This window comes from Pseudochaenichthys georgianus, chromosome 11 (assembly GCF_902827115.2).
Source record: "Pseudochaenichthys georgianus chromosome 11, fPseGeo1.2, whole genome shotgun sequence".
NCBI classification, from domain to species: Eukaryota; Metazoa; Chordata; class Actinopteri; order Perciformes; family Channichthyidae; genus Pseudochaenichthys; species Pseudochaenichthys georgianus.
The window spans coordinates 26452345-26465913 of NC_047513.1; the positions used below are offsets into that span (position 1 = coordinate 26452345).

The following is a 13569-nucleotide window of genomic DNA, read 5'->3' on the forward strand; positions in this document are numbered from 1 at the left end:
AGAGAAACACACTCACTCTTGTCTTTCTTTATTTATTTAATCCAGAGATGTGTCTCCAGTCACGACAGCGAATGGGTTTTAGCCTCTCTTGTGTTTCTGCCATCGGAGCAACCAGTTGGGTTGTGATTTATCTGATTTCCCCGCTATTTGATTAAACTGGGCCGTATTGGACCCACAGCCCTTAACTGCATCTGCTGCTGAGACTGCGGGGAGTTCCAGCAGCGCGCACACACAAACACAAAGCAACAGCATCAGTACAAAGTGTTGCTTGAATTAATTAATGAAACCCAATGAGCTCTGATGATCCAAAATCCCTTTGTTTATCCCCCAGACAGATTTCTGGTTAAAACCTAAATAATCTCCCATCACATTAGTCTCCCAGCTCGCTTTCTTCATCCCACTTTCTACCCCCTCGCCTCTCTGTCTATTTCCTTTTTGTTCCCTAGATTATTTTGCCCCGGCCCCCTTCTTTTTGTCCTACAGAATGGATTACAATTGCCCTTTTTCTCATCTTCATTGTCATCCCTGACTTCCTCAAGTTGTGAAGTCTTGATCCACACTAATGCTTGTGTTGTGGCCCATCCCCTTCAATCAGCTCGTTATCGCTCCTCAGATGATGCTAATTAAACAGCAACATGAGTAAAGGCATCTCAACAGCTCTGCGGTGCTACACGCTTGATGTATTGATGCATGCGTGCGTCTATACTACTCCACACTGAAAAGCTCAAATGTATGGATGCAGATGTGTGTGCATCTGTGCTTGTCTGCAAGGAAGCCGTCTGCCGCATTTTTTAATCGGGGGGCTGTTGCATACCGTTGAACAATGTATTCACCAACAGAAGGGATGTCTCACAGATTGCTGTTCCCGCTACCAGCTCATTCCAATCCTTGTCTCGTTAAAGTGAAATTTCATGTTGAGCCCCTGATCTCACCTTAAAGCTGCCTTTCTCCAGCTGTCAGATTTGTCCCCTAATACCCTTTTGTTTACATCCAAACAGAGTGGTGCTTCTTTTCTAACTGGATTATTTTCTTAAGGAGCAACCTATAGATAAGAGCTCCCTGCCTGTCGCTCTCCATCAACTCCCAGACCAGCAGAAAGCTGTTTTCAAGACATGTTGACGCTTTCTGAAAGGTCACCATCAAAACACATCTCATCCTCACAAAATTGATAGTTTAATAAACTTTCGATTTGATACGCTACTTCCCGGTGCAATCAAGTGCCTTTTCACTCACATCCACTGAGGTGCTTGAGGCTGTAAATCTGTTCACAGACTTGGAGAGTGGGATAGGAATAGTTTGCTGTCAAAATGGCACCATTACTTTAGCTTTTACCATCGTGCATGCTGGGGGAAATTGTATTTTCTGAGATGATGCTCACAAATGGCAAAGCATTTTCCTCTCATAGCCACTTTGTGTTTGGATTATTATTATCCCACTACTTTAGCTACCACAACATGAGCTCAATATGTTCTTTTGTTGTATTTTTTCTTTTGGCACTCTAGGGGTGGAGGGTTTTAATTCTATTTGGGACACTTGGTGCATGTCATTCCCAGTCTTTCTTTCATTGTATTGCTTGCAGTCTCTACAGTTATCTACAATTTTAAAAAGCCAACAAAATGTTCAGACATTATTCGTTTGCGTTGCCCTACTTGTTGCCCCATTTTCTTTTGGCTAATACAAAACAAAATGAATGGACACAAGTTTAGGCAAAAGTAATTGACAGGAACATGCCTCATTTTGACATGCTTGGCTTATGAGTGACAGCTTGCCTGACACTATCTGACATAACCTGGGGCAATATATCCCACTTACTTGACAACCCAAGCCAGGTAAAAACTAAAATTCCAAAGAGTATTTGCAAATTATTTTTACCAGGGCTGACTGCCATGATGTTCGTCCTGCAATTGTAATGATATGTTCCCCTAGAAACACAGGAAGGAGGTTGAACAAGCTAAGAAACACATACACCAATGTGAAACTTTAATGTTTCTTTTATTATCTTTTACTGTTTTTAAATGCCTTTGTCTGAATGTCTTTCATTTTTGTAAAGCACCTTGAATTGCCTTGTGTTGAAAGGTGCTATATAAATAAACTTGCCTTGCCTTGCCTTACTGAAAGAAACGCACAGTTCCACTTTGTACACGAAAAAAGGTTTACACATTGTCCGACAAATATGGCCCTTTTACAATGTCATTCAGAGCATTCAATATGTCAGCACTGTAATACAAAACCTTCCAGTGCTGCCTTACCCTGAGGCTAATGTGGCTTGAGTATTTAAATTGCGGCACACAACAGGGGCCTTTACACCCCTGCTACGTTTTGTGCCCAAACACACTCACACACAAAAAACATACGCACATGAAAAAACCACCTTGTGATGTGCTCTTTAAAGTGGTTTTAAATCAGACATGCAGAATGTTGTGCTTTGTTTGTTTTTTATTTCTGCTTTGTAATTAAAGCCAGTGGCTGGTATTCAACAATAACCATGTATTTTTTAGAATGGTCTTTTTTTAATTGTTGAGCTCTCAACCAGCTGCTGGGTTGAGTTCCAGCAAGGCTTCAGTGTTAAAACCTTTCATACAATTATGTTGATCAAAGTAGACCCTTGGGATTCGTTGTGATATAGGAAAGCATTAATATACACTATAAAACAGTCAATAGAGAACATGTTCTTTATGTATGTGAATGGTAACTAAAAGAAGCAAACAAGAAAATAAAAATCTCCTGGTTTTTTAAGAGTTTGTTTACTGTCCTTTTCTTTAGACCTCAGCCCTATTAAGTGATCCAAAAAAACAATAGAAAGGAGAACAACTCAACAGCAAAAGCATTGTGTTGTCATAGCAGCATTGACTTCCTGTCATGTTGTAGTTTGTTATTATGGTTCCACTGTGTAAGCAGGCGAATTAAGAGGTTTGCTTCACAGCGTCGCAGTAAAAGCACAACAGACAGAAGCATTGTGTAACGTCTGATAATACAGACAGAAACCAATAAGAAATGTCAAAGCATGCCATAGAGATGTCCCAAAATAAATAACAGTGACAGAGGGGGTAGGACATGAGCGGATGTATGTGGTCCACCCAGACGTGTCACAGCAATATGACTCCCAGGCAGATGTGAGCGTGCACCGGCTAATAAGCATCATATCTGTCACATTCTGACAATGGGCAAAGAGCAGGAAATATGCTCGTGGCAAGAGAGTAATGTTAAATAATGTATAAGCCGTTTCCTGGACAGCTTTGTTTGCCACGACAGCATCAACACCAGGATGACAATTAGCTTAGCGATGCTTTTAGTCACATTGACTTGCCTTCCAACAACAACATAGTTCTAACCGATCCAATTTGTGCTTCAATGTACATGTAATTCCCTGAAAAATAAAATAATGAAAAACCATGTTAAGGTATGTGTGTAAGAAACAACAGTGGAAAGCTACATGTAAACAAGCCTTTCTTCCTGTAATAAATGTGTCTTGTTTTTCTCACAGTGACATGTCCCATGAATGAGATCCTGACAGCTTCAACAGATGTCATCATGAGCCTGTCACCAGGCAACGGCTTCCCACATTTCGAGTCCTGCTCCTGGGTGGTCAAAGTGGAGCCCGGCTACAACATCACCTTCACTATTGAACAATTCCAGACCAGCCGTCAGTTTGATGAGCTCGAGATCTTTGATGGTGAGTCACTGCATCTGTAATGAAAGGGAGCACACAGTATCATGTCTGTGTTGATTTGTTTTTTATTACAAAAACTGTGACAAATATTGGTCAACAAACTTTATTTCAGTTTCATGAAGTCAGCACGTGCCTCTGGCAATATTCACATGCAATATTGTTGATAAAAGAGGGAGGATACAAATTACCAAAAAGTTAAGATTAAATCATAAGATAGATACCTGAACACTGGTATCATGCTATTTAGGTTGTGCAGTATTATAATCGTTTTGACCTTTTTTGTATCAAGAACAGCTGCACTGAGTATCATGTTGCCTTTCAGGTCCAGGTATGGCCCCCTTTGACCCTTTGTCTCTATGACACCTCCCCCCCACTTTCTTGACCAATGACTCATTCTCACTTATGGCGCATTTCCACTACAGCGCGGAGCTCGCTTTAAGCGTGCCGTGCCCGGCCCGTTTTTGGTTGCGTTTCCACTTGGCGTAGTTCCAGCTATCGGGTACTATTTCACAGTTTTTCTGGCCCCTTAAAATCAAGGTTCTTTCCGGGCCAACAATCAGGCTGAGTCGGGCTGAGTCGGGCTGAGTATGCTAAACTAGAGAGAGAATCGCTGGCAAGGGGGCTACAACTACAACAAGATGAACATATTTGACCGTGATTGTAATACACGTTTCAAAATGATGCCGAAGTAACAACATACTGATACCGGTTAGTAAAAACCATGAATTAATGCTTTGACAAGTCTGCAGACAGACGGCAGGCGAAAAACCTTTTAAAATGCGTGTTTTCTGAATGGAGATCGGCTAAGCTAACGTTGTATATGGTTTCTGAACAGATATGAGGAGCTGTGAGCTCTGAGTGCTAACAACGGCTGATGTTGTTTTTCTGTGGTTTTCATTGAAGATGACGTCACGGCTCCGCCTACACTGCATTACTAAAGTTACTGCCCCAGCTGGAAATGCAGCATAAAGTGAGCCAGTCCTAACAAGGCCTAACGAGGCCTAGCCATACCGAGCGAGGCCCTGTAGTGGAAATGCGCCAAATATCCACAACAAGAGGTTGAAATGAGCCAGACATTTGATTCCCCACCCATAACAAAGCTTACTGCATCTACTAACAGAACAATCACACACAGGCCCTGCTTCACAGTGACAGGACCTCTTCAGGACCGCCTTTACATTAGCATGTGATTAGAGGCACAGTCAGCAACTCTGCCAGGATGCTCTGAGAAAATGGCCATCGTACACACTAGTGTTCCCGATTAGTGCTTTATGTATTCTGCAGACTGGAAGGGAACAGACTAACCTTGCCAAGGCAATTATGGAGGAATCTTTTTTTCCACAATTAGACTAAAAGGCACAACTTAAAATCCCTGACATGACAAAATATATTTTTAAAAAAATGTTGTCCGTGCATAATGAGAATTTCTGTCAAATTTAAATGTACAAGAAAAATGCTATTTTTAAATGAATTTCCAGCTTTCAGTGAGTAGATCATGAAATACAAGGCTTTATAAAGAAAACTCATTTGTAGTGTTAGTTTACTTTCAATTTACGGCGCTCTTAATCATTAAAGTGGCTATTTTTACACATTGTAACTGATAAGCTAAGGGGTGGTACATCTCTAACAGTTGACCAATCAAAACCGAGCTGGCCAGATAGCCAATCGGAGCAGACTGGGCTCTGGTTTCAGACAGAGGGTGGAAAGAGGTGCTGCAGCACAGGCAGTATGGGGAAAATAAAGACCTTTTTGAACATTAAATAATTTAAACATGTCACAGTAGAGACACTACATAGAAATATGAACCTGAAAATGAGCAGAATAGGGCCTTTTTAAGTTATGACAATTGCAAAGATGGATTCTTCTTAATAAATGATGTATCTCTCTTCCTCAGGCCCATCCAGACAGAACCCTCTCCTGATTACCCTCAGCGGTAACTATTCCAGCCCTCTGAGCATCACCAGCTCCAGTAACAGGGTCTACCTGCACTGGTCCTTCGATCACACCACCAGCCACAAAGGCTTCCGCATACGCTACTCAGGTACGTCATAACAGACTTACTCCAGCCTGAAGTCACAGACTTTTCAAACAATGTTATTTCGGCTGTCCTTTTAAAATTGATCACCAGAAGAACTCGTAGACATTGTTGTACGTGCAAACTCAACAGAGGTGCCTTTGGTTCACTGTGCCAACAAGACCAACATTTAGGCTGCCAACTGCAGCTGAGATAGCAAGAAATAAAACCCATCTCCATGACAACCTACCGGGGGCGACGGGCATCTACAGCACTCCTCGCTGTGCACCACATGCCTAGGAATTACTAAATGCTTTTTCTTTTGTTTTTCTTATTATTCTTCTGTTCTGCTCCCAAGACAGATATGTTGGTATATGACACCTGCTATTATATGATAACCGGCTCTGAATTATGACTGTGTAAATATTTAAAAGGCTCCCTCCGTTCTGTATCAACAGCACTCAGCCAGTTTAACTAATCGTCTCTCCCCTCCTCTCAGCGGAGCGGTCCGTCTCCCCTACCGGATGTTCTGTCATTTCTCTCTTTCCCTTTTTTATTTTTTTCTTGCCTCTTTTACTTTTTTTTAATCTTAAGCCATGATGGATTTTGCCATAGCAGGCTAAGAGACAGCCACACTGAAGGGATGGCTGAGAACCCGCGAGTTGCCATGGTCAATATGGAGGTGCCTTATGTAGTGCCTTGGTGGGGAGGAAGAAACAGATGGCAGGTTCATGTATTCGCTGGTTCCCTTCATCAATCCATCGCTTTTCTCCGTGGGCCGGACTTCCATCAACAACTTGCAGAAATCTCCTCTAGCAACTAGCCATCACATTTTGTGTTCTTACTCTCCATCCATAGCTTTAATCGCTGTTTCTCAATCACCTCATGTAGTCTCTCTCTTATATCAATTCAACCAACTTACTTAGTATCTTTCCAGCCATCTCCTTAAGCTCATATGTCCCTCCCTAATCTGTATTCTTCCTCCCACTTTCTCCTCCTCTCTATTATCTAATCCAATCCAGTCACCTGCCAATGTAGATCGTATTCCTCTGAGCTGCAGGGCTGATTGCAGGGAGACGAGTGTGTACTATAACAGGCAGAGAGAGGGAAGGAAAGGGGAACACAGAGAGAGGGGAGAATGAGTTGGACACAGACAGATGGGAATAATTGAACTCGAGGGTGGCTCAGGAACCGCCAGTCTCTCCGACTGACAGGAGGAGGCCTTGCCAGGGAACAGATGTAATACATATCATTGGAAATAAAACATGGGCTTACTAAGTACACTGCTGTGTGACATCTACTAAGAAATCTTTCTGAGTGAACCACAGAATCATATTCCACAAAACGTCTTTTTTCATCTAACATCTGTTCAATGCCACACAATGTTATGAAACGTCCCAGATTGTCTGTGCCCTTGGAACAATTTGTGAGACAGCAACATCCCATAAGTGCTGAAAAAATACAACAGCTCTGACATTGTTTTTTTATACCGAAAGGGAGTTGTATCTGTTTGCATGGTGTTAAAAATATGCACTTACTTGAAAGAGATGCTGTCAACGTGAGCTATTAGGTTTGACATTTTCATTATTATATATGAATGTAATGTGATCCTAGTGTAATGTATAATACACTTTGTTGTGTCCCTGGTCCACTTCTATCCTGTTCTCTCTACACAATAGGCACTGTTTCCTGTGTCACAAAGCCACAATTGTTCCATCACAAAATTACAATATTATCCAGGATGTTTTCGCAATGTCTGTTTTTATTTGTTCGGCATAAGTGTAACGATATCGTATGGCTGTTAGCCCCAGACACCCTTCATTCTTTAGGATCCACAGATGAATGGTTATTGCAGCCCCCAATTCAAGCAACAAACAACAACAGATACTTCCTTCCTGTTATTATGTATTCATCACGTTGCTGTTGCTGACAAACTCCTGTTATGCTTTGCACAACATTATTTTCCTTTAATCAATTGTCCTTGTCTCCAGTCTGCATGCTAGCACTAGTATTAATACATATCCTCCTTTACTATGCCAAACGTAGAAGATGGATGCAAAACAGATCTGGGGTGCTTTATTCCTTCGCCCCCTCAACAACAACGTTGCATCATTATTGGGTTTTTACGCTTGTTTTGCGCTCAGTGTTATCAGTATTCGTGTTTATATCTCTATCTATTTGTTTGTTTGTTTTTATAGCTGCCTACTGCAGCCCTCCGAACAACCCTGTAAACGGCACAGTGCACAGTCTGACGGGCACCAAGCTGGGCAGCACCCTGCGTTTCAACTGTGACCAGGGCTTCCGGCTTATTGGACAGAGCAGTGCCACATGCACCCGCACAGCTCAGGGGATCCACCAGTGGAACGCACCAGTGCCACTTTGCCAAGGTGAGGGTTCAATTATAGCCAGAGTTGGAAGAAGAACTCACATACGACACGATATGATAATACTTTCATGTTCAGATCAAGTCTGAAATGTGTCTTGCATCACAGCAGCTCCATGTGTAATCAAATCAAATCAAATCAAGTTTTATTTATACAGCACATTTTTAAACAATCTTTGGTCGAGCCAAAGTGCTGTACATATAATAAAAAATACCCTACAGTAAAGACACTTTACAGCAAATACAACAGCACAGTTTGTGCAGAATATCAGTATGAGAAAACGACACCCTCTGTCCTTAGACCCTCACATCGTACAAGGAAAGACTTCCGGAGAAAAAACCACAGTTTAAAGATCACATCTATGATCATGTGTAACATCAACATAGACAAATATCAAGACACAATACATGAAAAACAAACAACAATCATTTAACAAAACAGCACAATCACTGAGACAACATGCTCAAAGAGCCTTTAGTGTTTGATCTGGGATTCAGCTCTGTATTTACTGTGAGGATTGACTGGTACACAAAGGATGCTTCAGACTGACTGGATTGAATCGCGGGACCCTGCATCTCCGATTAGATTCATATTGGCTGTTCAGAACACGGTTTAGGTCCGAGATGATGGTGTTGGACAGCCTCTCGAGGTTATTATGGTATGCTGAGTCATAAAGTCTCTCACAGGGTTGACCAACAATCTTTGAGCAGATTGTTAACAGGTGGAGCAGTTTTGATTTTAAAGCTGTTGACAAACACTTGTACCAGGTAGTATTTCAGTACTGTAGACTAAACAAGATCACAGATGTAAAGAAAGACTTTCTCTGCTCGCCCAAAAAGAGGCGGTGGAGAAAATAAATGCTTTGTTTTAGTACATCTGGCTAAAAGTAAGAGTAGAGCTACCAGAGTGTAGAAATACTTTGAATCACTTTGTATGCTGCAGGGTAGTTTGTCAATGTTACCAGGTGTAACTTGCATCTTAGTTAAGTGTTGTTTATATTTTGCATCATTATTCCAAATGTGCAAAGTAATTAAGGTATTAAATAAATGTATTGGAGAAACGTTATACCACTTACTTAACGCCACTGATCATAGCAGCAGGATATTAGAGAGGATAAGAAGGATGTAGATTGTTAATAAAAAACATGGATAAAGAAATATAGTCCATTGTTTTATATTTCCTTATTAAGGTGAGGCAAATGCCATTTGTACAATCAGATGGGCAGGATAATTGTAAATGGCTAATGGAAATCCGCTTAAACAAGATGTTCTCTTAATTAAGTTACATGTCGTCAATGTTATCAATTCAACTGAGCTCATCCAGTATATAGTCCGACTTCTCCAAAGTGATTAAATGAAACACTGCAGAGAAAACAAGATTTTAACATTCCTAGCATTCTCCTTCACTGATGTGCTGAGTTCAAGAAGACATTTTCTCTTGCAAATTCATTTTGTAAGTTGAAATCGTTCTGATTTAAGATGATTGAAAAAAAACTATCACTGATTCCATTTGCTTTGGATCACAGTGTGATTCCAGCTGACAGTGCCATCACCAACAGCCCCTCAGCCTTAGGCGTGCTTCAAGGAAGCTCACTTCACCCATCCTCAGAAACGCTTTGAAGATAACATTGCATCAGATTAATGATAGTTGGTTTACCTGAGCTGAGGTGTTTGATATGTCAGTCTTGTGTTATAGCCACAGGTATCTGCTTGTCACTGTGCAGACTTTTTTCAGTGATGGAATGAAACAAAATCAATTTCAGACTTTGCAACAGGACTGACACGACTGTGATGCACATACATATAGTCGAAGCTTTTAAGGTGATCTAATTTAATTTAAAACTGCTTTTCCCCCCTAACGTAAACAAATGTAACTTTAGATTTGACAAGACTGTGATGCAGTTGCACCATCCTTATTGATCTCCAATTTTAGTGAATTATCCACATGTCTGTGTCTGGATTTTCTCTTATACAGAATCACAAAAGCATTGAATCTATTTTCAGAGTCTAGTTTCCGACCCGATGTATTAATAGTATTAACTATTCAATGCCTGGTCAAGTCTGCATCTGGTGTAATTTCCACAATAATTGCACATGCTCTCTCCGGAGCCTATTGTTTACTCTGGTGCAGAAGGCAGCCCGAGCTAATGTTTACTGCACATCAATTGATGCTCCTTCGCTGTGTTTATACAGGAATCCTATTTTGAGTTTTGCACTGCATGCAAAGATAGTTAAATAGTTAGTATACTTTCATTCTAAAAAGCACATGTTTCGACTTACTTCCCAACACATTCCTCATTCCCTTCTAGTGATGTCCTGTGGAATGCCAGTACCTCCGATAAACGGCAGTATTGTGGGCCAGGACTTCTCTCTAGGAGCTACGGCCACGTACCAGTGTAATCCCGGATTTCGCCTGGCTGGGCCTGTCACCACCTCAGTGTCATGTCAGGAGTCTGGGAGGTGGAGCCCCATTGAGACCCCACCCAGATGTATTCGTGAGTATTTCTCTTACTGTCGGTTTATTTAGCTGCGGTTCCATTGTAACCGCACCAAACACAAATAGGTATTTATGTTAATAATTTGTGTTTGTCCTTTGACCTTCCAGCGGTGACCTGCCCCGACATCGGCCACTCTGCTGTTGAACATGGGAGATGGAGGCTGATCTATGGCACTCAAAACCAATATGACACTATAATGATGATCATATGTGACCCGGGGTATTACTACAGGGGTCAAATGGTCATTCGATGCCAGGCCAACAGCACCTGGAACTACCCTGATCCACGTCCAGTCTGCGAGAGTAAGTGTAATCTCCATGGTCTTTTTTTACCACAGTGTGTTGAGTTACGACATAGAGAACGAAAAGAAAAAGAGTAATTGCATCCAAATGTACGATGTCCCACTTTGATATTAAGAAAAGAACATAACGAAACACGAAGAAATGTTTTAACTAAAACAAAATTAGATCCCATTTTACAAACAAAACACATTTTGTTTTAATCTAGATTATGTAAACCATATGGGAGTGTAACTCGACAAATTGATTTCTCACTGCAGTCATCTCCTGCGGGGACCTTGGGACTCCACCAAATGGCAACAAGATTGGAACACTGACTGTGTATGGAGCCACCGCCATCTTCTCCTGCAACACAGGGTATACCTTGGTGGGCTCTCGGGTACGAGAGTGTATGTCCAATGGGCTTTGGAGTGGATCACAGGTCCAGTGTCTAGGTGAGATCTTCAACACCCAAGAAATGATTGTATTCTTGCAATTTACTTCCAGACGCTTTGTTTGATTTTGACTCTTCTTCAACCCACAGCTGGTCATTGTGGCAACCCAGAGCCCATAGTGAACGGACAGATCATTGGGGAGAATTATAACTTTCGAGGCAGCGTTGTGTACCAGTGTAATCCAGGATTTCGTCTCATTGGTGTGTCGGTGCGAATCTGTGAACAAGCTCACGAATGGTCTGGAAACACTCCTGTCTGTGTCCGTAAGTAACAGAAAACAGCTCGTAATAAGTCAAACTATGGATGATATTGTGTATATCCTTAGGCTTCTACCTGCTCAGATAAAGTTGGAATCCAGACTTTTATTTTATACTAGGACAACCACCTAGTTAAGAAAAAAACAATCTTGATACAAAATAATTGCCAATTCTGTCCCAGCATAATAGTGTTGCTGATAGATCAATAATGAATAGAGACATATATCACCTAGGGATGCCCTTATCAGGCCGTTACCAACTGCACATTCAGTGTGATTAGACCTGAGCCATCTGGTACTGATCACCAATTAATTCCTGTTATTGAATATTTTTTTAGAGAAACCTTCTGTTCAAGCTCCTGAATTAAAATCACATATATATATATATATATATATATATATATATATATATATATATATAAAACCCACCTGTGCCTCGTGTCTAAGTTTTACCGTGACATTTTCAAAGATGGGGTAATTATCACAAAATGACAGTCTGTATTTCTCTATAATATAATTTGCAAGATTATTTTAATGGAGGCCCGTGGCAAAAACTAGAGACATGCAGCTGCAGCGGCGCCTGTCGCTTTAGAGTTTTGATCATTACTCGCCATCTACATTCAGTGATGATTGTTTTGTTGTGGCGTTGCCTATTGCATTCCAGGGCTTGTTAATCTCGTGTTCGATATGACTTTTACCCTCATTTGTCTGTTTCCTTTGACTTCCCCAGCCATCACATGTGGTCACCCTGGCAACCCTACTTTCGGATCGACCCAAGGAGCCCAGTTCAACTTGAATGACGCTGTGCGCTTTGTCTGCAACACCGGATACGTTCTGCAAGGGGCTGTAAAATCTAGCTGCCAGTCCAATGGGCAGTGGAGCAACGCCCTCCCCAGGTGTACAAGTAAGTGTCCAGTGCATGCCCAAGCTAATCAGTCTATGCATGTTTGCGTTTTAGTAGAACCTCATGCCTACTAATGAATGGATGGGATGATAAAAGAACAATCACACATGGAAGTCACTAAATATAAATTATTATGCAATTTCAGGAAAGTTAAAGTAGTGCAATTTGTCATTTGAACTTACAAATAGCTAATATGAGAGAACCATTAATCATTGTTGTCCTCATGACACCTCCATGAGCAAAAGGTATGAGTTAAGGTTTAATTGCGTGATGCATGCTCAGAGCACACCAACAGAAGCCAGTCCTGTGTGTGTGTGTGTGTGTGTGTGTGTGTGTGTGTGTGTGTGTGTGTGTGTGTGTGTGTGTGTGTGTGTGTGTGTGTGTGTGTGTGTGTGTGTGTGTGTGTGTGTGTGTGTGTGTGTGTGTGTGTGTGTGTGTGTGTGTGTGTGTGTGTGTGTGTGTGTGTGTGTGTGTGTGTGTGTGTGTGTGTGTGTGTGTGTGTGTGTGTGTGTGTGTGTGTGTGTGTGTGTCCTGTGAATGGTTCTAGTGCTAAACAAGCCAAAGGCATCAACTGTGTGAATAGCTAATGCTCAGTGAACATTGTAATTAAGTGCGGTCGTTTATACGTACAGTACTTGTCCAGAGGGGTACGGTGTTGTGCTCTCCTCAATGTTTGTAGGGAGGTGTTAAATTACTTATTGTATTGTGCAAGGTCATATTTTCTGTGACCATAGATGACCCCAATCATAAAGAGAGTGTAGAAGAAGCGCATAGACGCCCGGGAGGGAGAAGGAGTTTAAACGATGCATATTAGAGGGGAATTGAAATGAATAGCACAAGAGAAGACTGGAGTATTTAATTACCACACTCTTAACCACTTGGTCCAGTGAGGTTTCAGATCATATTTACATGTGATGTTATTTCCTCTTTCCTTTGTTATCCCTGTGGCACCCTCTGGCTCACCTGTCCTTCACACACTTGGTCCTTAACCATGCAGACAAAGCCAAAAACAATCACAGGATCCTTGAGCCTGTGAAGCAGACAGCACCCTTTGGGAGAGCAGCATCCTGACTTTTGCTCAGAATAAGAAGTACCCTGCTCTGGGTGCAAG

General features: G+C 41.6%; 1 protein-coding gene across 1 annotated transcript in view; it reads left to right on the plus strand.

Annotated features, from left to right (window-relative positions):
• The window catches only part of csmd2 (CUB and Sushi multiple domains 2), a 280443-nt gene that overhangs the window by 243532 nt on the left and 23342 nt on the right, over positions 1-13569 (plus strand). The window contains 8 exon segments of the mRNA XM_034094476.1: positions 3485-3673; positions 5565-5711; positions 7883-8071; positions 10377-10562; positions 10673-10867; positions 11125-11324; positions 11327-11561; positions 12285-12458. Coding sequence (XP_033950367.1) covers positions 3485-3673; positions 5565-5711; positions 7883-8071; positions 10377-10562; positions 10673-10867; positions 11125-11324; positions 11327-11561; positions 12285-12458 — 1515 coding nt within the window.